Source organism: Scyliorhinus torazame, chromosome 26 (assembly GCF_047496885.1).
Source record: "Scyliorhinus torazame isolate Kashiwa2021f chromosome 26, sScyTor2.1, whole genome shotgun sequence".
NCBI lineage: Eukaryota > Metazoa > Chordata > Chondrichthyes > Carcharhiniformes > Scyliorhinidae > Scyliorhinus > Scyliorhinus torazame.
The window spans coordinates 24,356,625-24,384,292 of record NC_092732.1 but is presented as its reverse complement, the minus strand read 5'-3'; the positions used below and the strand labels follow the sequence as shown (position 1 = coordinate 24,384,292).

Below are 27,668 nucleotides of genomic sequence, written 5' to 3'. Positions count from 1 at the left end.
AACCCAATAGCCCCTCCTAACCATTTTGGTCACTAAAGGGACAATTTATCATGGCCAATCCACCTAACCTGCACCTCTTTGGACAGTGGGAGGAAGCCGGAGCACCCGGACGAAACCCACGCAGACACGGGGAGAACGTGCAGGCTCTGCACAGTGACCCAGCAGGGAATCGAACCTGGGACCTGGCGCAGTGAAGCCACAGTGCTAACCACTGTGCTACCGTGCTGCCCAACATGTTGTGTTCACATTTCCGTTAAATGAACGCAACTCTCTCCCTTTCTCTACCACCAGCGCACAGCGGCAGCCGTGTGTACCGTCTACAAGATGCACTGCCGCAACTCACCAAGGCTGCTTTGACAGTGACAAATGTAGGAATTTCAGATATCATAATAATGATCTTTATTGTCACAAGTAGGCTTACATTAACACTGCAATGAAGTTACTGCATTGTATTGTATGTATCTGGTGCAGTAAGGGTTAACAGCCTGGATTAACGTGTATGCCTGCTGCAGCAGTGTTTATCATCAATCCTGGGTTAAACAGCAACTATGTTTTTTGGTGATCAGAGATGCAATTAAAGCACCATAAAAGATTGGGCTGATGGGATTTTTGTTTGGATTAAGGTTCTCTGTGGGGAGACACAGTGGTCAGCACTGCTGCTTCACGCCACCGAGGACCCAGGTCGCTGTCCGTGTGGGGTTTGCACATTCTCCCCGTGCCTTTGTGGGTTTCACCCCCACAACCCAAAGATGTGCCGGTTAGGTGGACTGGCCGCGCTAAATTGCCCCTTAATCGGGAAAAAAATAATTAGATACTCTAAATTTGTTAAAAGAAAAAGATGGTTCTCTGTGGAGTAGTTAAGTAGATACTCAGTGTGTGATTTAACTGCCTCTTTACGCCTGTCTTGGTGCCAGGACGAGGACCTTGAATCTGGCGAGGGGCGTCTTGGGAGAGTGCGACGATCGAAATGCCTCGCGGGGTTTAATGGCCTCACTGGGCATCGTGCGGATCACCATACCGGCTCATTTAAATATGAGTTTGTGGGATTCTCCCGGTGTCCGGGACCTAACGGCTGCACCTGGAAGACCGCACAGGGTGCCGATTAGTACTGGTTTCCACCCAAGGCACTGCCAGACTGGTAGGGGCTACTGAAAATGAAAAATCGCTTATTGTCACAAGTAGGCTTCAAATGAAGTTACTGTGAAAAGCCCCTAGTCACCACATTCCGGCGCCTGTTCGGGGAGGCTGGTACGGGAATCGAACCGTGCTGCTGGCCTGCCTGGGTCTGCTTTAAAAGCCAGCGATTTAGCCCAGTGTGCTAAACCAGCCCCTGCCAGGGCAGCTGGTTGGCATTGCTCGTGATTGAGCCCAGAGGCCGCCAAGGTTTGGCGGGCGGGGGAGAATCTGGGCAGACAGACAAAAAAAAAGAAGTGCCGCTGAGTAGAGGGGCCATTCCAGCCGCCGCGAAACACCCCCACTAAAACGCACCCAAAGCCAGACACCGATGTTTCCTGGTTAAATCGAGCCCATTGAGTTGCAGCCTGGGAAGCGGATGTCACTCAGGGGAGGAGCCCGAGTACCAAGCATTTTGCAGAGAAGCAATCATTTCAGTTGCTTCTCGAAGTGCAAAAATGAAGACAGGTTCTGAAGATTTCAGCTCGAGATCCTGCATGGTTCGGACAGCATTCAGATTTATCTCTGCAATCAGTCTCAAAGAACATCCCTTAAACAACAATGCTGGAGACTGCTAACTGTATTTAAAAGTGGATTGAGAGCCGAGAAGGTTTTGTTGTTTGAGTGGGAATGAAGATAGCAGTGAAGGGTTACTGTGTCACTGTATTGATTAGCATTGTTGAAGGGCTAATTGGAAGCTATTTTCCTGCGCAAGGTTAAAGATATTTTAATACTTGGGGACAGTGGAGACGACATAGGGGAAAGACCGGAGCACTGGGGGGGTCCCCTTGCCCCGGGGGGAATGGATGGGGGATATGGAATGTGGCAAAGAGCAGGTATAACGCAATTGAAAGATCTATTTGTGGATGGGAAGTTTGCGAGTCTGGGAGCGCTGACCGAGAAATATGGGTTGCCCCAAGGGAATGCATTCAGGTACATGCAATTGAGGGCTTTTGCGAGGCAGCAGGTGAGGGAATTCCCGCAGCTCCCGACACAAGAGGTGCAGGACAGAGTCATCTCAAAGAAATGGGTGGGGGACGGTAAGGTGTCGGATATATATAGGGAAATGAGAGACGAAGGGGAGACTATGATGGACGAACTAAAAGGGAAATGGGAAGAAGAGCTAGGGGAGGAGATTGAGGAGGGGATGTGGGCAGATGCCCTAAACAGGGTAAACTCGTCGTCCTCGTGCGCCAGGCTAAGCCTGATTCAGTTTAAGGTATTACACAGGGCACATATGACTGGAACACGGCTCAGTAAATTTTTTGGGGTGGAGGATAGGTGTGCGAGGTGCTCGAGAAGCCCAGCGAATCATACCCATATGTTTTGGTCATGCCCGGCACTACAGGGGTTTTGGATGGGGGTGACAAAGGTGCTTTCGAAAGTAGTAGGAGTCCGGGTCGAACCAAGCTGGGGGTTGGCTATATTTGGGGTTGCACAAGAGCCGGGAGTGCAGGAGGCGAAAGAGGCCGATGTTTTGGCCTTTGCGTCCCTAGTAGCCCGGCGCAGAATATTGCTAATGTGGAAAGAAGCCAAGCCCCCGGGGGTGGAGACCTGGATAAATGATATGGCGGGGTTCATAAAGTTAGAGCGGATTAAGTTCGTCCTAAGGGGGTCGGCTCAAGGGTTTACAAGGCGGTGGCAACCGTTCGTCGAATATCTTGCGGAAAGATAGATAGGGGAGAACAAAGAAGGCAGCAGCAGCAGCCCAGAACTTGGGGGGTGGGGGGGGGGGGGGGGGTGTGGCCTGAGACAAGGCAGTTGCCAATTAGGGCTAGTTTTTATTTTTGTTATTTAATATTTATTTATTTGTTGTTGTTTTCTTTTGTTCTTGTTTAAATAAAAAAGGTCATTATTATCTGTATTGTTATAATGTTGTGTAAAGGATGCACAATGTACTGTGTTGGTTGACCAAAAATTTTCAATAAAATATTATTTAAAAAAAAAAGATATTTTAATACTGCTTTAGTAATAAAGTTTGTTTTAATGCACCATATTCATGTTTCTTTGTGAAATCACCCCTCGAGCAGGATATCCTTCCGTCAGCCTTACAAAATATTGGGGTTTGTGTCCTGTATGCCAGCCACTGTGGAGGTCTGGCCCGGGATCATATTAACAGCACTTTCCAAACCCGTCACCTGTACCATCTAGAAGGACGGGGGGGGGGGGGGGGGGCAGCAGACACACGGGGAACGCCCCCCACCTGCAAGTTGCCCCTCCGAGCCGCTCGCCATCCCGACTCGGGAATATATCGGCCGTTCCTTCACTGTCGGAACCCCCTCACTAACAGCACGGTGGGTGTACCTACACCACACGGGGACTGCAGCGGGTTCAAGATGGCGGCTCGCCCACCGCCTCCGAGGGGCAATTAGGGATGGGCAGTAAAATGGCAGGCCCGGCCAGCGACGCCCAAATCCCCAGGACGTATTAACAAAAACCCTCTTGCAGCCAGGATTTGCTTCTTTATTTTCAAGTTGCAGCATTGACCGGCCCTTTGGGGATGATTCGAAGAGCACCATACGACCACCGGTACAATTCGGATCAGCAACCGGTGAACCTCTTGCTGGAGAATAAGCCCCTGTGGATGCAGGGTGGGAGCACCACGCTTTCACAGTCGATCAGCTAATAGACACACTCTGCTCAGTCTGACACACAAGCTATATGGACAAGGGATACTAAAGTGGCCACAGGACTAAAGAAGGCCAATTGAGTCTCTGCCAGCTCTTTTTAAAAAGATCGAACAAATTTGGTCTCATTCTCCGTCCCCCTGGCTCTTCACCCCCACTTCTCAGCAAATTCTCCCCTTCCAGTACATCTCCGATCCAGCTTCTCCCAATCTCTCTCCACAGAAACTGAAGCCCTTCACATCCCCTGCTCCCGTTCTGGGCAAATCTCCCTGCGCACCCTTTTCTGAGGGCCTTGAAGTCCCGCGGGGGTGGCTGGAATCGGACACTATACTCTCGCTCACGTCCAAGCAGCGACTTGGAAAAGTTTGGCACTTGATTTTACATCCTATGTTGGAGTCAGGAAATTGGAGAGGGGCGGAGACAGAAAAATTTTAAGACCAGAACGGATCGGAGTTTGAGATTGAGAAATAGGACCGTTTCTTAATCCCAGTGCGGTGACAATTGGGGAGCTGGCGATGGCCAGACTGCTGTCACTCACCTGCGGTTTCTGCTGCTGCAGGGCAGCCAGTTCCCTCTGGTAAAGCCCAGCCGCAAAGGGGTAGACATCAGGAAGCTTGGCACTGGAGTTCATCAGCTCCTTCACCGTCTGGCTGGGGACCCCACTGCGCACAGCCTCGTTGATCCGCGACACGGCCTGCATCACTACGCAGAGACAGGTTAGACGGTAAATATGGAAGGACAAGTGGCGCGTCTCAGCCCTGTGCGTTTATTTAGAGGGCGCGCATCTTCGCTGTCTGTATTAACGTTCATGAGGGCTTGCTGTGAGCAAATTGGTTACGACCCCGACCCAAAAGGTGTGTGAAGCCCACTGGGGTGTCCCGGGCCTGGCAAAGGAAAGGGACTGCAGTCCTTCCCTGTAAAAGTTGTTTGGCTCGGTCCAGCACAGTGGAGATAGATGACTTCGCCGAGCTTGGAAAGGGGAATCGATTCATATCTAACCCAAAATTGCCCTTAGTGTTGGGTGGGGTTACTGGGTTATGGGGATAGGGTGGCGGTGTTGACCTTGGGTAGGGTGCTCTCTCCAAGAGCCGGTGCAGACCCGATGGGCCGAATGGCCTCCTTCTGCACTGTAAATTCTATGAAAAAACCCGAAGAAACAATATTTCAGTGAGAGAATGGTGAATCAATGGGACAGGCTCCCAGAGGGGAGATGGTGGGGAGCAGCGAGTATTGATTCAAATGCAAATTGGATCGACTTCTTTCAGCAAGTAACTTCTTGGGATCGAATCCGCGAGTCACTTGAGACAAGTGTGGGGACTGTCAACGCGCGCTAGAAAAACAAGCGGGCAACTTTGGACCTGCGGTTCTCCCGCCACTGGGGGATTCACCCTTCACCCTCATGTCCATTTGCCGATTGAGATCGATTCCAATGATCAGGAAACAAAAAGGAGGAGCTTGCGTCTGCGCAATCTCAGGAGGCCCCCAAAGCACCTTTGCCACAGCCCGATGGGGCATTTCAAATTCTCCCCAGGCAACGCGGTGGCCAATCTGCGCACAGCAAGATCCCAGGAGCAACAACCATTTGGCAGCACAGAACCAGAGAACGGCGGAAGAAAAAGACACGCGTAGTCGAAGCTTTCCACCTTGCACTCATCAGGACAATCCTCAAGAATGCCAAACGGAAAGGGACCAACAATTAATACTTCATGGGAAGAGCACTGATTGGTGGGCAAGAGGACCCTGATTGGTAGAGGCGTTACCATGTAGAATGCACCAGTCAACAGATGTTGAACAGCTAACTGCCAATGAGTTAAATGACCATATCTCTGACTTTGTGTTGGTTGAAGGATAAATGTTGGTTCCAGAATGATGGGGAGATCTCCCCTGCTCTGCTTCCAATGGAGGCCTTTTACACCCAGCTCAGAGGGTAGACAGGGTCTCAGTTTAAAGTTTCACCTGAAAGACTGCATTGACAGTCCCTCAGTACTGCAGGGAGTGTTATCCCCGGTGTGGGGCTCAAGACGACCAATCTCGCGGCTCAGAAGCTAGAGAGAGAATGCTCGCGACGGAGCCACGGCTGGCTCCGTGGTCAACGACTCCAGGCCGGACTGGAAACACCGACGGCTCCTACTCACTGCACAGGTGGACGTTGGCGTTCTCATTGGCCGCTTCAACGGCAGCCTGGAGTTCCTCCTTCTCGAGCGGCTCCATCATCCCCAACTCCTGAGGATGAAACGGCAAAACCATTAGCGCGCGGCGGGAGGGCCCTTTCAGTTTTAGAAAAAAAAAAATGAAAGTAGAAAACGAGATAATGCAGCGAAAGAAGCCTGGAAAGCACATCAACAGGACCGGAATTTGCAACCAGCTCGAATTTTAGCAGAACAGATGCCCGCCTCTACAGGATGCATTCTATCGTTCTTTGGGGCCTGGTGCAGGCAGTGCTACCAGTTGCACCAAACTGATACAGTACATTTTGGGGAGCGGAATGTCACGTTAGAACCATTGAACGACACTGCTCAGCAGGAGGCCATTCGGTCCATCGTGGCTCTTTGAAATAACTATCCAATTAATCCCATTACACCTCCCCGCCCCCCAACCCCATGGCCCTGTAAATCTTACCCCTTCAAGTATTTCTCCAGTTCTCCCCCCAACCCCCTTTTGAAAGTTTCTCCAGGATCTATTCCCGCCGGCCTTTCCGGCGGCGTCTTACCGATTATGACAACTCACTGCGTAAATCAATTATTTTCTGATGCCATCCCGTGGTTTGTTTCTAAACCTATGCCCTCAAATGGAATTCTGGCCTTTACAGCTAAAGGAAGAGTGGATAATCGTGGGGAAGTGTTGCTGCAACTGTACAAGGCGTTGGCGAGACCGCACGCGGCGGGACTGCGCGCAGTTTTGGTCCCCTTATTGGAGGAGGGACATAGTTGCAGTCCAGCGGAAATTCACAAGATTGATTTCAGAGACGAGGGGGTTTGTCTTTGAAGTAGAGGTTGAGCAGTTTAGGCCAATGATTTCTCGTGTTCACGCGAATGAGGGGAGATCTAATGGGGTGATAAAAGGCATTGACAAAGTAGAGGTAGAGCGGATGCTGCCTCTTGTGGGACAATCTAAACAGAGAGAGGTCACAGTTGTAGAGGGCTAGAGAAATTACGTTTCTCAAAGGGTCGCGAATCTGTGGAATTCACTACCCCAGAATACGGTGGATGCCGGGACACTTAAATTTGAGGAGAGCGACGGATTTTTAATTAGTAATGGGTTGAAGGATTATGCATAATGGTCTATTTCTCGGTTGTCCCAAGATGACTTAAATGGGTACAAATGGAAAGACAATTATTCAAAAGTCCCGAATGCGTTTAAGATCAAGTATTTTGACATGCGTACACACACAACCATTAGAGAAGTCAAATGCTGCATCTAATACCAGTGATTTCTGCTCTCGGTCGATGAGGAGCTGTTCCATGTACCATTCGGTGTTCTCTCGGTGAACCTCACGCAGGCCCAAAGCCTCGCTCTGCAGTGCGGAGTACAGAGCCTGCACGTCTCCCTTCTCCAACGCCTCATCGACATACTCCATGGCAGCATGCACTGGCGGACAGAAAGGCAACCGTTACAGGGGGGGGGGGGGGTGGAGCGCAGCCCAGGCGAGTCAAATCAAACGCACAAGTCAGTTGGCGGAGGGCAGAGTCAGTTTGGGACGGTAATGTGGTGAACAGCTTGATGGGGTGTTTTAGAACGAAGACGGATCTGGCCAAAGCAGTACTGTTTGACGGTTTGAAGTGTGGGCACTTTAGGAAACGGGGGCGGCAAATCGGTGCACAGGAAGATCACACAAACAGAAATGTGATAATGACCAGATCATCTATTCTTAGCATTGGTTGAAGGATAAAATATCAACCAGGACAGCTCCATATTCCGGATTATTACGATGGCAGCTCATGTTGCTACTGGGCAAGTTAGATCCCAGGGGCGGCTGTGCAAACGGCAGCAGGTGAATTACGACGTGTTCCACTGTTACAATAAGTTAACTTTCAAAGGGATATAGTAAAGAAAAATTCATTGCAATCTAATTGTTTTTTTTTTTTTAAATAAATCTTTCTTTATTCATAATAATGATCTTTATTATTGTCCCAACTAGGCTTAAATTAACACTGCAATGAAGTTGCTGCGAAAAGCCCCTAGTCGCCACACTCCAGCGCCTGTTCGGGTACGCAGAGGGAGAATTCACCTAACAAGCACGTCTTTCGGGACTTGTGGGAGGAAACCGGAGCGCCGGGAGGAAACCCACGCAGACACGGGGCGAACGTGCAGACTCCGCACAGACAGTGACCCAAGCCGGGATCAAACCTGGGACCCTGGCACCGTGAAGCAACAGTGCTAATCACTGTGCTACCGTGCCACATCATGAGAAGTGGGGTGCCGCTAGGTGAGGCCCACCATTTGTTACCCATCGAACAGGGGTAAGGGTGGCAGATTTCTCTCTCTAAAAGGGGAGACAAGCGAACCGCCTGGGTTTTTTGCGCCAATCGACAATAGTTGCGTGGTCACCATGTCGGAGACCAGCTCCATATTCCGGATTGTTAGGTTCCAGCTGATGTTGCTACTGGACAAGTTAGATCCCAGGGTGGAACCTGGCTTGATAGATCCTTTTTTTGTTTAGAAATATGGAGGGTGGCTACTGAACAGAGTCACAGGAGTCTGCTGATGTTCTTTGAACAAAACAAAACTTCATTTAACAAGGAAAGATGAACTATAATAACCTAGATATATACAGATTTGTAAGAATAACACTGAAGCTACTAAATCTATCTTGTACTCCAATGTCCACAGCAAGTACAGTCCACACTACCAGAAGGACGTGGAGGCTTTAGAGAGGGTGCAGAGGAGATTTACCAGGATGTTGTCTGGTATGGAGGGTGTTAGCGATGAGGAGAGGTTGAATAAACTCAGTTTGTTCTCACTGGAACGACGGAGGTTGAGGGGCGACCTGATAGAGGTCTACAAAATAACGAGGGGCATAGACAGAGTGGATAGTCAGAGGCTTTTCCCCAGGGTAGAGGGGTCAATTACTAGGGGGCATAGGTTTAAGGTGAGAGGGGCAAGGTTTAGAGTAGATGTACGAGGCAAGTTTTTTACGCAGAGGGTAGTGGGTGCCTGGAACTCGCTACCGGAGGAGGTGGTGGAAGCAGGGACGATAGTGACGTTTAAGGTGCATCTTGACAAATACATGAATAGGATGGGAATAGAGGGATACGGACCCAGGAAGTGTAGAAGATATTAGTTTAGAGGGGCAGCATAGTCGGCACGGGCTTGGAGGGCCAAAGGGCCTGTTCCTGTGCTGTACGTTTCTTTGTGTACATCTGGATTCCCCCTGGGAGATCCACGTCCACTCCCATTTCGTAAATCAGGCAACTATTTTCCCAGACTGCTCGCTTTGCGGAATCAAAGGTCGGCGGTCCCACCTGATCTCGTGGGTTTCCGGCCTCGCAGCTTGGGTCAAAATGACCCCCCCCCCCACCCACCCGCAAGCCACAGCGGGCTCAGCCCTGACCGTTAAGGTGCAGAGATAGAAAAGGTGGCCCTTTATACTCCATACTTACCGTTGACTTTATTAACGTTTCCCTGAATTTCAGCTCGAGTCAACAGTTCCTCGTAGACATCTTGCTCCGGCTTGTACTGCAGGACAAACAAACAACCCAATCACCATCGGACCTCGTGCAAACACGGCTTTCAGACCCACACGGCGAGAGCCGAAATAAAACGCACAAACACGCAGGAGGGTGAAAAACAGCAAGAAGGGTTAATAACTTGCCTAATTCATTGCGCATTATCCTCTTTTGAGTGTTCAAATTTTAAAAATAGGTGGGGGTGGGGGGAAAGAGGGGAGGAGGGGGCGGAATAATCCTTTAATGGGGAAAACCAAAAACCAAACCCCTCAAAGAAACAGACTAATCTGTAAATTAAAGCATGGTTTTGGGGAGATTATGCACCACAGCCTCCGCGATGCCCACTGGGCACAGGAGGCCTCCAATACCGCGTGCTCTCTCTGTCCAGGGACCACCCGGCCACGAACACAGCCTCAGAAGCGGGATACGGAGATCTTATCAACTGCTTGCTACCTGGGCCTATTAATGGCATTAACCAAAATTTAATTAAAAGGTTCCTCAGAAAATTTAGGGTGTAAATGCCTGTAAGCCATGCAGCCCATACATGTGGTCCACTGACTCCACAAAGCACGCAGCAACCTTGGGAGCCCATGGACCAATGCAACGTGCGATAGTGTGGGACTGCTGCATGCAGCACCTTCCATCTCAGATCCCCAGGGAAAGACTCCTGCATGGAGAGCCCTCCACAGGGGACCTCCGCCGCCAGATGGTAGCAAGGTATGCCAGGGCGCGTCTGGGTGGCCAACGTGCGTGCACGGAGCTGAAGGGTGAGCAGCAACAGTAGTGAACCCTTCCACTCCCTGCTAAAAGAAACGGAGGGACTTTCCACAAGGTCCTGGCTCCCGAGGGAGATTCTGGAACTTGGGGCCGATGTGGAATCCCATCCGAGCAGGGTTACACTCAGACTGGGGTCCACCACACACTCGAGTCCCCAGTCGTATTGCGCCCTGAAGCATAATCACACAATTAACCTCATTCACAATCGCTATACAGACAAACACAGCAGCACAACCTGCTGAGAGAAAGGAGGCTGGTTCTAGGTAGGAATTATGACTGGAGTTTCTCCTCCCCTCGAATGTTACAGGGTCTCTCCCGCCCATCTGGACTGTCGGTTTAGCCAGCATGTCTGACATCACTTCAGCGCCACACTAGATCAGGCTGGATTGAACCAAAACCATGGACGCAAACAGTGGGTGTGCACGCAGCCCTTCGAGCCAGTGGCACGAGTGCTTCTTACTGAGCCGTGTCACGGGAGTGTCCTTTAAGAAAGGTTTTTGTCTTATCACAAGGCTTCAGTGATGTCATTTTGTGGGTGGAGCAGAGCTGAGAGTTCTTCTTATTTTACTTTCAGATTTGACTGCTGTGGACTTGTCTCTCTATTTTCATTTAAAAAAAGGATTTATGGGATTTTGTTTTTGAATTGGAACAGTCAAGGGGGAATTCATTTAAGTGTTATCTACAGGTTACTGTAGCTGCGTGCACGCACACACAAAGAGATTTGCGACGGCTCGTCGAGGATTGCTTACCACACCCACTCGATTCCTGGCATTGGCAGTCTTCTCGCTTTTGGCCTGGTACAGCACTTCCTGATAAACCAGAGCAAGGCCGTCGAGGAGATTTGCCAGCATGGCGTTTGGATTGTGCAGGGCCAGCATGGTCTGCTCTGCCATCCCGCGTTCGATAGCTTCATTAATGGCGATCACTGCAGCGTGCACTGGGAGCAGAGAAACAAAAGCAAGTTGCTAAAATCGGCTCAGGGTAAAGCAGCCAGGCAGGCACCAGCTGACTGAACTGGCCGCATCAGTTTGCAGGAACGCGCGAGACGGGTATCACTGTCCTCCCAAGGCCATAAGCAGCGCAAAATGGAACCACACAGACCGGAGAGTTATGCTGTTGTGTGGCAACCTCCAGGACTGTGTCCGACAGTCGAGATCGGTCACCATTAGGTGCAGCATTCAGTCTCGCTAGGTAGGAGTATCGGAAACATCCATGGTCCCCAATCACCAGCTTACATTTACATAGCACCGTTTACAGGAGAGTTGTCAGACAAATCCCAATGTCACTCCACACAGAGGTTTTAAAGATATCGAACATAGAACAATACAGCGCAGTACAGGCCCTTCGGCCCTCGATGTTGTACCGAAACAAAAGCCATCTAACCTACACTATACCATTATCATCCATATGTTTATCCAATAAACTTTTAAATGCCCTCAATGTTGGGGAGTTCACTACTGTAGCAGGTAGGGCATGGGAGTGTCATGGGAGTGTGCCTCATGGCTCGTAGCACGGTGAGAGGGGGTTTCGTATTTTGGTTTCATTTTTGGTTTGTTCGTTTGGACTGCAGGACGATTCCCTGCTTTCTGTTTTCATGTTCCAGTGAGTTGAAAGCACATTGGGTGTTTTACAAACTGTCTTGGTAACTTAAGATAGATTGCTTTCCAGAAGGAGTTTTGAATCTGCTGGTTGGAGGCTGGACCAGAATCTCAGGAAACGGACCGGTCTCGTTCGAGTGAGAATACAGTGCTGGGTCACGCCCTCGAAAGGGGTTTTGGTTTATTGGATTTTGTATTGAATTGGAACAGTTAAGGGGCTTTCAGAGAGAGTGATATGAAATGAAATGAAAAGAAAATCGCTTATTGTCACAAGTAGGCTTCAAATGAAGTTACTGTGAAAAGCCCCTAGTTGCCACATTCCAGTGCCTGTTCGGGGAGGCTGTTACGGTTACTGTAGCTGTTGTGTTTTCATGTTTGTAATTGATACCAAAAAAGCAAAGAGTTTTATATACGTTAACTACATTCTTATAATAAATTTTATTTTGATAAAAGCGCCTAGGAAGTCTGATGAATCACACCTGAAGATAAAGCTCTTGTGCTCATCCTCCCCAAATTCAACATAAAACTTACAGGTCGGGTGAATTTCATAATACAGGTTATGGGCGAGGCGTTTTCAAAACCAAAATGTATCATGGAGTTCAACCAACCTCCCCCTTTAATCGATTTGTTGCTTTTCCTAGCACACGGCTTGTTCCATAGGTGTGGGATTACAATTATGGACACGTGGGTTTTTAAAACACAAAACAGTTTATTCCATGAACTCAACTTAACATCTTAAATAAACATTGGATCTCTTAACACCCCTTACTTCAAAGATAACTCAGAAAATATTGCAACAGTAAATAACGCCTTAAAATGTTACTTCAAAATTCCAAGAGACTTAACACCTTTAAACAGTATCACATCAGGTTAAAGGATATATATATATTTTCTGTAGAATGGCAGAGATATATTAGCTTGCGTGACTTCAGCTCCAGCACCTTGCTTTCTTCCTGCAGCTCTCTGGAAACACACAACCTGCTGTCTCAAACTGGCTTTCTACTTTTAAACTGCTCTCGGCAAAGCCAGCCAGGCACTTTTTTTAAACTGCAAAAACTCCCAAAATGGCTGAACTGAGTTGAGCTCCACCCACTCTATGACATCACTGTTTTCTTAAAGGTACATTGCTTAAACATCATGTCTTAAAGGCACCCTCACATGACATACACTTGAGTTTTTAAGCCCTGGCCCAGAACAGATAGATGACTAAACGCTGGGTTTAAAAAGGTTGGATCAAAGGAGAGTCTCAAGAGGGGGAGAAAGAGGCATGGAGAAGTTTAGGGAGGGAATTCCAGAGCTTGGGTGTCCCAGCTGGAGGCACCAATGGTGGAGCGATGGCAATTGGAGGGGGAAATGGGGAATATTCAATAAGCCAGAAATGGGGGAAGCGCAGAGATCTCGGAGGATTGTAGGGGGCGATTGGGAAGTGTCATGCGAGAGTACCCTTTAAGAAATGGGCGTTTAAGAAATGTACCTTTAAGAAATGGAGCTGCTCACGTTACTGTAGTGATGTCAGAATGTGGGTGGAGCCGAGCTCTACTTCTGCTTTTTCGTTTCAGTTTGAGAAAAAGCTTGGGTGTCTGTGTTTTTCAGTGAACTGCATCTGAAGTCTGGCATCCAAAGACCATCTATGGATCATTTGGTGAATTCATAATTATAAATGATTTTGGAATGGAACGTAAACCCTGATGTGCTTTAGTTTAGAGATTTGTTAAGTCTTTTGGGTGTTAAAAGAACAGCATACAGATTACTTAATGTTGTATTCTTCGGGGGTTGTATTTGAATTAATGGTGCTAAGATATTTACTGTCTGTTTTAAAAAGGTTAACTTGAGTTCATAGAAAAAAATTGTTTTGTTTTAAAAAAATATTCATCCATTTCTGCTGTTCCACACCTGTAGAGTGGGCCGTGTGCTCCCCATACCACAATCTATTAAAAGTTGTGGGTCAGGTGAACTCCATGATACACTTTGGGCTTCTCTAGGGCAGCACGGTAGCATTGTGGATAGCACAATTGCTTCACAGCTCCAGGGTCCCAGGTTCGATTCCGGCTTGGGTCACTGTGCGGAGTCTGCACGTCCTCTCCTTCGTGTCCAAATTGCCCTTCGTGTTGGGTGGGGTTACTGGGATAGGGGGGGGAAGGAAAGAAAGAGAGAGAGAGAGAGAGAAAGAGAGAAAGAGAGAGAGAGAGAAAGAGAGAGAGAGAGAGAGAGAGAGAGAGAAAGAGAGAGAGAGAGAGAGAGAAAGAGAGAGAGAGAGAGAGAGAGAGAGACTGGAGCAGTGAGAGTGAGAGAGAGAGACTGGGAAACGAACCCACCTCTCCAGGAGCAAGCCGCCTGACCCCCTGCACTGTACCCCTTCAGAGGCAGGAACAAGCCGCCTGACCCCCTGCACTGTACCCCTTCAGAGGAGAAACCAGACACTGAAATACTGAATCCGAGCGAGCTGGTGGTTCAGTTCCCAAAGTGTAAGTAAATAGCACAAGTGCCGCTGTTCGGCCTGGGATCAATACGAATCCATCTATTATAAGCAGGCTGGAGGCAATTAATATCACCAAGTAGGTGAAAGTGGTTCCAGTAATTTGCAACAAGCCAGTGTACACAATAAATGTCAGACTCCGAGATCAATGAAGCCGCCAGGTTAGAATCCTATTATAGCACATCAGGCCTGGACTAATTTTAATTTGTGGGAACAATTTTGGTTAGTTATGACTGACAAATAAAAAAGCCTTACAGGGAACTTCCGGTAGCGGCCATGACCTGCTAGGTCATGCGAACGGCAGCTCCCGCCGGGATCGGTGTTTCGGGCCGCTAAAATGAAATTAAAATCGCTTATTGTCACAAGTAGGCTTCAAATGAAGTTACTGTGAAAAGCCCCTAGTCGCCACATTCCGGCACCTGTTCGGGGATGCTGGTCCGGGAATTGAACTGTGCTGCTGGCCTGCCTTCAAAGCCAGCGATTTAGCCCAGTGCTAAACACCCCCTCTCTCCTTTCTCTCACACTCACTCTCTTTCTCTTTCTCACACTCCCTCTCCCCCTTCGCTCACACTCCCTCTCGCCTTTCTCTCACATTCCCTCTCCTTTCTCTTTCTCACTCCCTCTCCTTTCTCTCACACTCCTTCCGTCCTTTCACACACTTCCGCTCTCCTTTCTCTCACTCACTCCATTCTGCCTCACACCCTCTCTCCTTTCTCTCTCACCCTCCCTCTCACGCTCCTTCTCCTTTCTCACACTCTCCCTCTCTCCATTACTCACACTCCTCTGCTCTCTCCTTTCTCTCTCACTGCCTCTCTCCCTCACAGTCCCTCTCCTTTCTCACACCCTCCCTCGCTCCACAACTCTCACAATCCCTCTCCTTTCTCTCTCACTCCCTCCTTCCTGCCTCACACCCTCTCTCCTTTCGCTCTCACCCTCACTCTCCCCTTTCTCTCTCACGCTCCTTCTCCTTTCTCACATTCTCCCTCTCTCCATTACTCACCTCTACTCTCTCCTTTCTCTCACACTGCCTCTCTCCTTTCTCTCTCCCTCACAGTCCCTCTCCTTTCTCTCTCACACCCTCCCTCGCTCCATAACTCTCACAATCCCTCTCCTTTCTCTCTCACTCCCTCCTTCCTGCCTCACACCCTCTCTCCTTTCGCTCTCACCCTCACTCTCCCCTTTCTCTCTCACACTCCATCTCTCCTTTCTCACACACTCCCTCTCTCCATTACTCTCACCCTCACTCTCCCCTTTCTCTCTCACGCTCCATCTCTCCTTTCTCACACAATCCCTCTCCATTACTCTCACTCCTCTCTCCTTTCTCTCTCTCTCAGTCCCTCTCCTTTCTGTCACACATTCCCTCACTCCATTCCCTCCTTCCTCTCTCTCACACTCCCTCTCTCCTTTCTCTCTCACACACTCTCTCTCTCTCCTTTCTCTATCACACACACTCCCTCCCTTTCTCTCGCTCACACACCCTCCCTCGGTTTTCTCTCTCACACTCCCTCTCCCCTTTCTCTCACGCACTCCCTCTCCCTCTTTTCTCACTCCCTCTCTCCTTTCTCGCAGCATTTGGCAGGAGGAACCGGCGTGGGAGCCCCCCCACCCCCGGTGCATGGAGGGGACCGGGAGCGGAGCCGGCAGACGCGCAAACCCCGGGAAGTCCGTCCGGGAGGACAAAATGGTGGCCGGAGAAGATCGGGAGGTGTGGGCCCATTGGGCCAGAGAAAAGCAGGAACTCCTTAAAAACTTCTTCATGGAGCTGAAAACGGGGATGCTGGCCTCCATGGAAAGAATTGTGGTGACCCAGAAGGCACAGGAGAAGGAGATCAAGGAGGTGAGGAGGAAGGTGGCGGAGAACGAGGACGAGATCCTGCGCCTGGCGGTGAAAGTGGAGGCGCACGATGCGCTCCATGATCCTGGGCCTTCCCGAAGGAGCGCAGAGGGCAGACGCGAGCACGTACGTGGCCACAATGTTGGGGACGCTGATGGGCGAGAGGGCCTTCCCGCGGCCCGTGGAGCTGGATGGGGCGCACAGGGTTCTTGCCAGAAAGCCGAAGGTAAACGAGCCACCGAGGGCGATATAGCATCAGCGCTTGGCAGACTGGGAGCGAGTCCTGTGGTGGGTGAAGAAAGAGCAGAGCAGTAAATGGGAGAGTGGCGAGATCCGAATTTCCCAGGACCTGGGCTGGCGAGGAGGCATGCAGGTTTTAACCGGGCGAAGGCGGTCCTCCACGGTAAAGGGGTCAAGTTTGGGCTCCTGCACCCGGCGAGACTGTGGGTAACATACCAGGACAGGCACCACTATTTTGATACCCCAGGCGAGGCGTGGTCATTCATCAGGCAGGAGGAGCTGGACCTGAACTAAGGGGCTGTTGTATGGGGGTGAAATGTGCGGGTGGGGAGGGACTGAAGGGAGGACGGCGGGTAAAGCATAAGTTTATGGGTATGTCTGCCCTAGTTTGGTTGGGGGTTTTATTGTTTGTTCTGCTCGTTTTCCAGGTGTTCGGTGCTAGGGGGCGGGAAATGCCTGGGACGGGCTGTCCGGCACACGGGGTGGTCCCAGATGGCGCTTGCCCCTCTACCTTGCGGGGGAGGGGGGGTAGGGTGGCCCGAAGGAGGCAACAAGTTAAGGGTTGATATATAGAGGCGGGAGCGGCCAGGGTCAGCATGGGTGAGCTGACTCGCGGAAGCACAATGCGGGGGGGGGGGGGGGGGGGAGAGAAAGAGAGGGGGTTGCTGCTTTGCTGACTGAAGGGAAGCCAGGTGAGGGGTATGGATAGAGAGTCGGGGGGGGGGGGGGGGGGGGGGCACCAGGGGGAGAGCTGGAGGAGGGAGGCGGGGGCACGCGGATGGCCAAAAAAGGGAGATAGCTAGTCGACGGGATTGGGGATTCAGCCTGGTTAACCCCCCGACCAGGCTGATCACGCGGAACGCGAGGGGCCTGAATGGGCCGGTCAAGCGGTCCCGCGTATTCTCGCATTTGAAGGGGTTGAAGGCGGACATGGCCACGTTGCTAGAGACGCACTTAAACCTTGCGGACCAGACGAGGCTGAGGAAAGGATGTGTGGGACAGGTGTTTCACTCAGGGTTAGACGCCAAGACCAGAGGGGTGGCCATTTTGGTCAGTAAATGAGTGGCGTTTGAGGCGGGGAGCATCGTGGCGGACAAGGGGGGCAGGTATATAATGGTGAGCGGCAAGCTGCAGGGGGCCCGGGTGGTGTTAGTGAATGTATATGCCCCGAACTGGGACGATGCAGACTTTGAGGCGCGTGTTGTGTCGGATCCCGGACTTGGAGATAAGTCACCTGATAACGGGTGGGGACTTCAATACGGTCTTGGATCCGAGCTTGGATCGTTCCAAGTCCAGAACGGGAAAGAGGCCGGCCGCAACCAGGGCCTTGTGGGAATTCATGGGCCAGGTGGGGGAGTGGACCCCTGGAGGTTTACGCGGCCAAGGGCGAAGGAGTTTTCCTTTTTCTCCCACGTCCATAGAGTCTATTCGCGAATAGACTTCTTTGTGCTGAGTAGGGCGTGGAGGGGGTAGAATACTCGGCCATTGCGGTCTCGGACCATGCCCCGCACTGGGTGGACCTGCGACTGGGGGCGGGACGGGGTCGACGCCCTCTCTGGCGACTGCATGTGGGGCTGCTGGCGGACGAAGAGGTGTGCGGGCGGATAAGGAGGAGTATTGAGAACTATGTGGGAGCGAATGACACAGGGGAGATGACGGTGGCAGTGGTTTGGGAGGCTCTGAAGGCGGTCATTAGGGGAGAGTTAATCTCCATTAGGTCCCATAGAGAGAAGGAGAGGGAGAGACTGGTGGGAGAGATACTCAGGGTAGACAGGAGGCACGCGGAGGCCCCAGAGGGGGGGGGGGGGGGGCTGTTGAACGAGCGCCGGAAATTACAGGCGGAGTTTGACTTGCTGTCCACAGGGAAGGCGGAGGCGCAGCTGAGGAAGGCGAAGGGGGCAGTTTATGAGTATAGGGAGAATGAGAGTAGGGTGCTGACGCACCAGCTGTGCAGGAGGGAGGCGGCCAGAGAGATTGGGGGAGTGCGGGATAGGGAAGGCAACATGGTGCTGAGCCCAGAGAGGGTCAATGAAGTCTTCAGGGAGTTCTACGGCAGGTTATGAGTCGGAACCCCCCGGGGAGGGGGAAGGGATGAGGCGGTTCGTGGACCGGTTGAGGTTCCCAAGGGTGGAAGCAGAGCGGGTGCAGGGACTGGGGGCCCCGATTGAGTTGGAGGTGGTAGTCAGGGGGCTGGCAGGCATGCAGACGGGCAAGGCCCCAGGCCCGGACAGCTTCCCTATAGAATTTTATAAGAAGCTCTCGGAGCTGCTGAGCCCGCTCCTGATGAGAACCTTCAATGAGGCAAAGGAGAAAGGGATCCTCCCTCCAACAATGTCGCAGGCATTGATCTCGCTTATCCTGAAGGAGGAGAAGGATCCGCTTCAGTGTGGGTCCTACAGGCCGATATCGATCCTGAAGGCAGATGCCAAGCTGTTGGCAGAAATCCTGGCCACCAGAATAGAGGACTGTGTTCCGGGAGTGATTGGGGAGGACCAGACGGGGTTTGTTAAGGGCAGGCAGCTGAACGAGAAGGTGAGGAGGTGGAGGTGGTGGCTGCGATGGACGCGGAGAAGGCCTTTGACAGGGTGGAGTGGGAGTATCTGTGGAAGGCATTAGGCAGGTTTGGATTTGGGGAGGGATTTATCGGTTGGGTCAAGCTGCTGTATCAGGCCCCTATAGCGAGTGTGTCCACAAACCGGCTAAGGTGGGAATATTTCAGGCTGCACCGGGGGCGAGACAGAGGTGTCCCCTGTCCCCGTTGCTGTTTGCCCTGGCAATTGAGCCGTTCGCCATTGCGCTCAGGACTTCGGGGGATTGGAGGGGGCTGGTGCGCGGAGGGGAGGAGTACCGGGGTGGGGGCTCGTTCAACAGCCCCTGACATATATCAGGAGCTGCAGGAGGTAGAGGAAGCCTCAGTGGGGGAACAAAGAACAAAGAAATGTACAGCACAGGAACAGGCCCTTCGGCCCTCCAAGCCCGTGCCGACCATGCTGCCCGACTAAACTAATATCTTCTACACTTCCTGGGTCCGTATCCCTCTATTCCCATCCTATTCATGTATTTGTCAAGATGCCCCTTAAATGTCACTATCGTCCCTGCTTCCACCACCTCCTCCGGTAGCGAGTTCCAGGCACCCACTACCCTCTGCGTAAAAAACTTGCCTCGTACATCTACTCCAAACCTTGCCCCTCTCACCTTAAACCTATGCCCCCTAGTAATTGACCCCTCTACCCTGGGGAAAAGCCTCTGACTATCCACTCTGTCTATGCCCCTCATAATTTTGTAGACCTCTATCAGGTCGCCCCATAACCTCCGTCGTTCCAGTGAGAACAAACCGAGTTTATTCAACCGCTCCTCATAGCTAATGCCCTCCATACCAGGCAACATTCTGGTAAATCTCTTCTGCGCCCTCTCTAAAGCCTCCACATCCTTTTGGTAGTGTGGCGAAGGAGGAGTGGGAGGAGGAGCTGGGCGAGGAGCTGGATGAGGGCCTGTGGGCCGATGCCCTGGGCAGGGTGAACTCCTCCTCATCATGTGCCAGGCTCGGATTAATCCAGTTTAAGGTGCTGCATCGGGCGCATGTAACGGCGGCAAGAATGAGTAGGTTTTTGGGGGCGAAGGACAGGTGCCCGAGATGTGCAGGGAGTCTGGCGAACCATGCCCATGTGTTTTGGGCATGCCCGTCACATTCTGGCAGGGGTTTGCGAGGGTGATGTCTGGGGTTTTGGACGCTCGGGCGAAGGCGAGCCCAGCGGTAGCGATATTTGGGGTGGTGGAGGATCCGGGAGTGCAGGAAGCGAAAGAGGCGGAGGTCTGGCCTTTGCCTCCCTGGTAGCCCGGTGACGGATCTTGCTAATGGGGAGGGACTCGAATCCCCCGGGTGTGGAGACCTGGGTTAGCGACATGGCTGGGTTTCTCAGCCTGGAGCGAATAAAGTTTGCCTAGAGGGGCCTTGCTGGGGTTTGCCCGGCGGTGGCAACCTTTCCTTGTGGGTGCCTGGAACTCGCTGCCGGAGGAGGTGGTGGAAGCAGGGACGATAGTGACGTTTAAGGGGCATCTTGACAAATATATGAATAGGATGGGAATAGAGGGATACGGACCCAGGAAGTGTAGAAGATTGTAGTTTAGTCGGGCAGCATGGTCGGCACGGTCTTGGAGGGCCGAAGGGCCTGTTCCTGTGCTGTACTTTTCTTTGTTCTCTGGCTTTCCAGGGGAGCAGTAAGTGTCAGCAGCAGCAGCATCCTGGGGGGAGATGGGTTCAGGTCAGGGGGTACTGAGTTGGGCATGGAGACAAAACCCACCTTGTTCTGTTTAAAAAAAAAAAATTCTGTTGTGTAAGTAGTTTCATTGTAAGCTTTGGGCTATGTTTATTGTTATTTTTTATTACTATTTCTATTTTTGTTATGTAAAAACGCTCATTGGAAAAACTTAATAAAACATTTTTTTTTAAAAAAGCCTCACAGGGCCCGACACTTGCATGAGCACAACATGCTGTCATCTGGGGTGGCACAGTGCTTAGCACCGCTGCCTCAGTGTCAGGGGCCCGGGTTAACACTGCTGTCTCAGTGCCAGGGACCCGGGTTAACACTGCTGTCTCACAGTGCCAGGGGCCCGGGTTAACACTGCTGTCTCACAGTGCCAGGGGCCCGGGTTAACACTGCTGTCTCAGTGCCAGGGTTAACACCGCTGACTCAGTGCCAGGGACCCGGGTTAACACTGCTGTCTCAGTGCCAGGGACCAGGGTTAACACCGCTGACTCACAGTGCCAGGGGCCCGGGTTAACACTGCTGTCTCACAGTGCCAGGGACCCGGGTTAACACTGCTGCCTCACAGTGCCAGGGACCCGGGTTAACACTGCTGTCTCAGTGCCAGGGACCAGGGTTAACACTGCTGCCTCACAGTGCCAGGGACCCGGGTTAACACTGCTGTCTCAGTGCCAGGGGCCCGGGTTAACACTGCTGCCTCAGTGTCAGGGACCCGGGTTAACACTGCTGTCTCAGTGCCAGGGACCCGGGTTAACACTGCTGTCTCACAGTGCCAGGGACCCGGGTTAACACTGCTGTCTCACAGTGCCAGGGACCCGGGTTAACACTGCTGTCTCACAGTGCCAGGGGCCCGGGTTAACACTGCTGTCTCAGTGCCAGGGGGCCCGGGTTAACACCGCTGACTCAGTGCCAGGGACCCGGGTTAACACTGCTGTCTCAGTGCCAGGGACCCGGGTTAACACTGCTGTCTCACAGTGCCAGGGACCCGGGTTAGCACTGCTGTCTCAGTGCCAGAGACCAGGGTTAACATTGCTGTCTCACAGTGCCAGGGAGCCGGGTTAGCACTGCTGTCTCAGTGCCAGGGAGCCGGGTTAACACTGCTGTCTCACAGTGCCAGGGACCCGGGTTAACACTGCTGTCTCACAGTGCCAGGGACCCGGGTTAACACTGCTGTCTCACAGAGCCAGGGACCCGGGTTAACACTGCTGTCTCAGTGCCAGGGACCCGGGTTAACACCGCTGTCTCACAGAGCCAGGGACCCGGGTTAACACTGCTGTCTCACAGTGCCAGGGACCCGGGTTAACACTGCTGTCTCACAGTGCCAGGGACCCGGGTTAACACTGCTGCCTCACAGTGCCAGAGACCAGGGTTAACACTGCTGTCTCACAGTGCCAGGGACCAGGGTTAACACTGCTGTCTCACAGTGCCAGGGACCCTGGTTAACACTGCTGTCTCACAGTGCCAGGGACCCGGGTTAACACTGCTGCCTCACTGCGCCAGGGACCCGGGTTAACACTGCTGCCTCACAGTGCCAGAGACCAGGGTTAACACTGCTGTCTCACAGTGCCAGGGACCAGGGTTAACACTGCTGTCTCACAGTGCCAGGGACCCTGGTTAACACTGCTGTCTCACAGTGCCAGGGTCCCGGGTTAACACTGCTGCCTCACTGCGCCAGGGACCCGGGTTAACACTGCTGTCTCACAGTGCCAGAGACCAGGGTTAACACTGCTGTCTCACAGTGCCAGGGTCCCGGGTTAACACTGCTGCCTCACTGCGCCAGGGACCCGGGTTAACACTGCTGTCTCACAGTGCCAGAGACCAGGGTTAACACTGCTGTCTCACAGTGCCAGAGACCAGGGTTAACACTGCTGTCTCACAGTGCCAGGGTCCCGGGTTAACACTGCTGCCTCACTGCGCCAGGGACCCGGGTTAACACTGCTGTCTCACAGTGCCAGGGTCCCGGGTTAACACTGCTGCCTCACTGCGCCAGGGACCCGGGTTAACACTGCTGTCTCACAGTGCCAGAGACCAGGGTTAACACTGCTGTCTCACAGTGCCAGGGTCCCGGGTGAGCACTGCTGTCTCACAGAGCCAGGGTCCCGGGTGAGCACTGCTGTCTCACAGTGCCAGGGTCCCGGGTGAGCACTGCTGTCTCACAGTGCCAGGGTCCCGGGTGAGCACTGCTGTCTCACAGTGCCAGAGACCCGGGTTAACACTGCTGTCTCAGTGCCAGGGACCCTGGTTAACACTGCTGTCTCAGTGCCAGGGTCCCAGGTTAACACTGCTGTCTCACAGTGCCAGGGACCCGGGTTAGCACTGCTGCCACACAGCAACAGGGACCCGGGTTAGCACTGCTGCCTCACAGCACCAGGGACCCGGGTTAACACTGCTGTCTCACTGTGCCAGGCCCCCGGGATAGCACTGCTGTCACAGCGCCAGGGACCCGGGTGAGCACTGCTGCCTCACTGCGCCAGAGACCCGGGTTAACACTGCTGTCTCACCGTGCCAGGGACCCGGGTTAACACTGCTGTCTAACCGTGCCAGGGACCCGGGTTAACACTGCTGTCTAACCGTGCCAGGGACCCGGGTTAACACTGCTGTTTCACAGTGCCAGGGACCCGGGTTAACACTGCTGCCTCACAGTGCCAGGGACCCGGGTTAACACTGCTGCCTCACAGCGCCCGCGACCCGGGTTAGCACTGCTGTCTCACCGCGCCAGCGACCCGGGTGTTCACTGCTGTTTCACACTGACCTACACTGGCCGCTGCGTAGCTGCTCACTGAAACCTACACTGGCCGCTGCGTAGCTGCTCACTGAAACCTACACTGGCCGCTGCGTAGCTGCTCACTGAAACCTACACTGGCCGCTGCGTAGCTGCTCACTGAAACCTACACTGGCCGCTGCGTAGCTGCTCACTGAAACCTACACTGGCCGCTGCGTAGCTGCTCACTGAAACCTACACTGGCCGCTGCGTAGCTGCTCACTGAAACCTACACTGGCCGCTGCGTAGCTGCTTACCGCCAGTAGATGGCACTGGTGTGCTTCGCAAAACAACCAACTTGCAGTGTGTCCTGTGACGGAAAGCTAACACAGCAATGCTGATCTTTGTCAAATATAGACGTTACAACACAAACAAGGCGTTGCACACGGGCAGTCCATGGTGGTGACTTCAGTGAAGATAAAATAATCAGGAGTATGAGACAACGACAGCCTGAACTATCCACAAGACTCACCGCTGCAACTCGCCATGGTTTCTCCGACAGTCCCCATCAAACCCGCCACCTCTCCCATCTAGAAGGACGAGGGGGGGGCAGCAGACACACGGGGAACACCCCCCACCTGCAAGTCCCCCTCCGAGCCACTCGCCATTCCGACTCGGGAATATGTCGGCCGTTCCTTCACTGTCGCCGGGTCAGAATCCCGGAGCTCCCTCCCCAACAGCACTGTGGATGTACCTACATCACACGGGGACTGCAGCGGGTTCAAGATGGCGGCTCATACACCACCTTTTCAAGGGATGGGTATTAAACGGCAACCCTGCTCGCTATACCCAGACTTAGATCATTAATTTAAGTGTATAATCTGCGATTGAAAGCGAGGTGCAGCGCTGCATCGAGACTGTTCCTGGAGACCTGCCTACCTTTACAAAGATTTAAAAAGACTATCCTCAGCACAGAATCCGTCCAACGGCAAGATCTTACCTGCTGCTTCATCGACCGAAAGCTCATTAGCCAGGATGCCACCAATCTTACTAAACGAAGGCATCTGAATCCCATATTTCTCCAGCTCCGTTTTCATGTTATTGATTTCCTCCTCTGGAAGGGCAGGGCAAAGCAGCCGGTTAGAATTTGAACGCCCCCACCCCACCACCACCTTCCCTCCATACATGGCAGCAAAGTCGCCAAAGATTTCCTTGGCAGCACTTCCCAAACCCACAGCCTTCGCCTCCGGAGCGGGACGAGGCCGTCCCCTCAGTCTCACACACACACGTCATCCTCACTTGAGACACGGAATCAGTTTCCCCCTCATCACGGCTGTGGTGAAATCCCTGGAACCCCCTCGCAGTTAGCCCTGCGGGTGTACCTACATCTCACGGGCTCACACGGTTCGAAGGGAGACAAAGCCTCTCAAGGGGCAATTAAGAATGGGCGGTCAATGCCATACCCGGAGAACAAAGATTCGCTCTTTAAAAAAGCACCTCTCGAGACTGCGAGGCGATTAGTCTCGGTGCCCCAGTTACAGAGCAGGGTGAGACTCAGCCAAGGTTCCTGCGGGATAGAATCCCTACAGAGCAGAAGGAGGTCTTTCGGTCCATCGAGTCTGCACTGACCCTCTGAAAGGTCACCCAACCTAGGGTCAGGCCCCCACCATACCCCGTAACTCCACCTAACCTTTTGGACACTAAGGGACAATTTAGCACGGCCAATCCACCTAACCTGCACATCTTTGGACACTTAGGGACAATTTAGCACGGCCAATCCAACTAACCAGCACATCTTGGGACACTAAGGGACAATTTATCACGGCCAATCCACCTAACCTGTACATCTTTGGACACTAAGGGACAATTTAGCACGGCCAATCCACCTAACCTGTACATCTTTGGACACTAAGGGACAATTTAGCACGGCCAATCCACCTAACCTGCACATCTTTGGACACGAAGGGACAATTTAGCACGGCCAATCCACCTAACCTGTACATCTTTGGACACGAAGGGACAATTTAGCACGGCCAATCCACCTAACCCGCACATCTTTGGACACTAAGGGACAATTTAGCACGGCCAATCCACCTAACCTGAACATCTTTGGACACTAAGGGACAATTTAGCACGGCCAATCCACCTAACCTGCACATCTTTGGACTGTGAAAGAAACCGGAGCACCCGGAGGAAACCCACGCAGACACATTGAGAACGTGCAGACTCCGCACAGACAGACAGTGACCCGAGGTGGGAATCGAACCCGGGTCCCTGACGCTGTGAGGCAGCAGTGCTAACCCACCGTGCCGCCCATTGTTCACAGACTCTGGTTGAAACTGGTTGAGGCTGGTCTGGCATACCCATCTTCCAGTTGTTGCGGGCGAAGAGCTCAGCCCCAGGCCAGCCGGGACTCGGAAACAAAAGAGGGAGAGATGGAACAACCCCTGTCCAGACTTCCAGGGGTTTCCCCTGAAGTGCCCCACAGCCCAAAAGGTGTACTTACAGCTGCGGGTCGGGAATTTCAGCAGCAAACTCCCACTGACAGCTGCCACTTTCACAGTGCCCGTCAGGCTGACAGGTTGGCCAGAAATATTTTTTTTAAAAGGCCATTACACCTAGAGCAGCCCACCATGCCCCGGAGAACGGAACGGGTAAACATCACGTGACAGAAGCAACCTCCCCCACCGTCGCTCTCCTTACCTGTAAAATTCACCTTGCCATACAGGTCCTGTATCTGCGGAGCCAGGCCCAGTTTGAACAAGTAGATGCTGCAAGGGGGGGGGGGAAGAAATAAAACAAAAAGATATCAGTGACCGTGCGATCGAGGACGGAGCGGTTTGCGAATCAGCGCAGAAAAAGAGATCGGACACGGTCACTAACCTTTGCAGAATTTAACAATACTGTAGTGCCGCCAACGGATGCGAACCAGAGTTTGAAATGATGCTACTTGGGGCTACTGGGCGGCGCAGTGGTTAGCACTCCTGCCTCACAGGAGAGAGAGGGAAGGAAGCAGAGGCCAAGGAGGGAGGGAGGGAGGCGACGAGGGAGTGAGGCCCGGGGGAGGAAGAAGCAGAGGAGGGAGGGAGCGAGGCCGGCGGGGGAGGGATGAGGGAGAGGCAAGGAATGAGGGCGGGGAGCGATGGGAAATCGGGAGGATGGGCGAGCGGCTGGAATAGATCCCAGAGGATTTGGGAGAGTTGCAGAGGGGAGCAGCTGATACTGAGTAAACAGCACCGAACCCTAACCAGCATGAGCAGAGTGAGGGGAATCTCGTGGAAACACTCTACCTGAAAGCGTGAAGGCAGTAAACCACACGGGGGCTGTTTTTCTTGTCGTAGATATCGGTGGTTTCTGGATAGAATATCTGGAAAGAAAGCGAGAGGTTGAAATCAGCTTACCCACAAGGTGCTCCGGGTGAAGAATGTCTTGCCTTTGCATTTCTGCCGCCCACAACATCAGGACGTCCCCACGTGTTTTGCGGGTCTGAAGCCCTCCTGTGGAGTAGTGACTGGGTGACGTAGGGAGCACACGGAGTATTTCAACGGAAACTGGTGCTTGGAGACACACAGATCCTCACATGACCCATGTCTTCTCCATCGACTTCCTCCAGATGGAAGGCAGGTGCTTCCCAACAGGAGCAAAAGTCATGAGATGGTGGAACACACACTTGTTGCTGAGTTACAGGCCTGGAATCCCCTTACGAACAGCACGTTGGGGGCACCCTCCCCATAAGGGTTATAGCTGGCTTTGTCACCTGCCCAGGAACAACTAGAGATGGGCATTACACGCTGGGTTAGCCAATTTACCAAAAAACAAACAAATGCACCCAGTGCTTCTTGTAGACGGTGCACACGGCTGCCACGGTGCGTCTTGTAGACGGTGCACACGGCTGCCGCGGTGCGTCTGGGGGGTGGAGGGAGTGAATGTCAGCGGTTAGCGTGTCGATCGAGCGGGGCTGCTTTGTCCTGGATGGTGTCGAGCTTCTCGAGTGTTGTTGGGAGCCACGCTCATCCAGGCGAGTGGAGAGTCTCCCATCACACCACTCGTCAGCCCGAGCCTGGATATTGTCCGGGTCTTGCTGCATTTGGACACAGACTATTCATTATCTGAGGAGTCGCGAATGGTGCTGAACATTGTGCAGTCGTCTGCAAACATCCCCACTTCTGACCTTATGATGGAAGGTAGGTCATTGATGAAGCAGCTGAAGGTGGTTGGGGCAACCGGTGTATTTCCACCAGCAAGTTTAAGTCTGACTTAATTCGACAATGCAACTTGGCCAGGTGCGAAGGAATCCCTCAGACTCTATGC

The 27,668-nt window shown here is 52.5% G+C and overlaps 2 protein-coding genes across 2 annotated transcripts in view; one reads left to right on the top strand and one right to left on the bottom strand.

The window, feature by feature from the left end:
* The window catches only part of LOC140402849 (NAD(P)H-hydrate epimerase-like), a 923,606-nt gene that overhangs the window by 761,625 nt on the left and 134,313 nt on the right, over positions 1–27,668 (top strand). The gene's annotated exons all lie outside the window — the stretch shown is intronic.
* LOC140402851 (ras GTPase-activating-like protein IQGAP1) overlaps positions 1–27,668 on the bottom strand; it is an 80,107-nt gene that overhangs the window by 44,156 nt on the left and 8,283 nt on the right. The window contains exons 5-12 of the mRNA XM_072490475.1: positions 26,648–26,724; positions 26,061–26,128; positions 24,358–24,471; positions 10,993–11,180; positions 9,401–9,476; positions 7,225–7,388; positions 5,936–6,023; positions 4,339–4,502 (exon numbers count right to left, since the gene is read on the bottom strand). Of these exons, the coding sequence (XP_072346576.1) occupies positions 4,339–4,502; positions 5,936–6,023; positions 7,225–7,388; positions 9,401–9,476; positions 10,993–11,180; positions 24,358–24,471; positions 26,061–26,128; positions 26,648–26,724 (939 nt within the window). The remainder of the gene's footprint in view (positions 1–4,338; positions 4,503–5,935; positions 6,024–7,224; positions 7,389–9,400; positions 9,477–10,992; positions 11,181–24,357; positions 24,472–26,060; positions 26,129–26,647; positions 26,725–27,668) is intronic.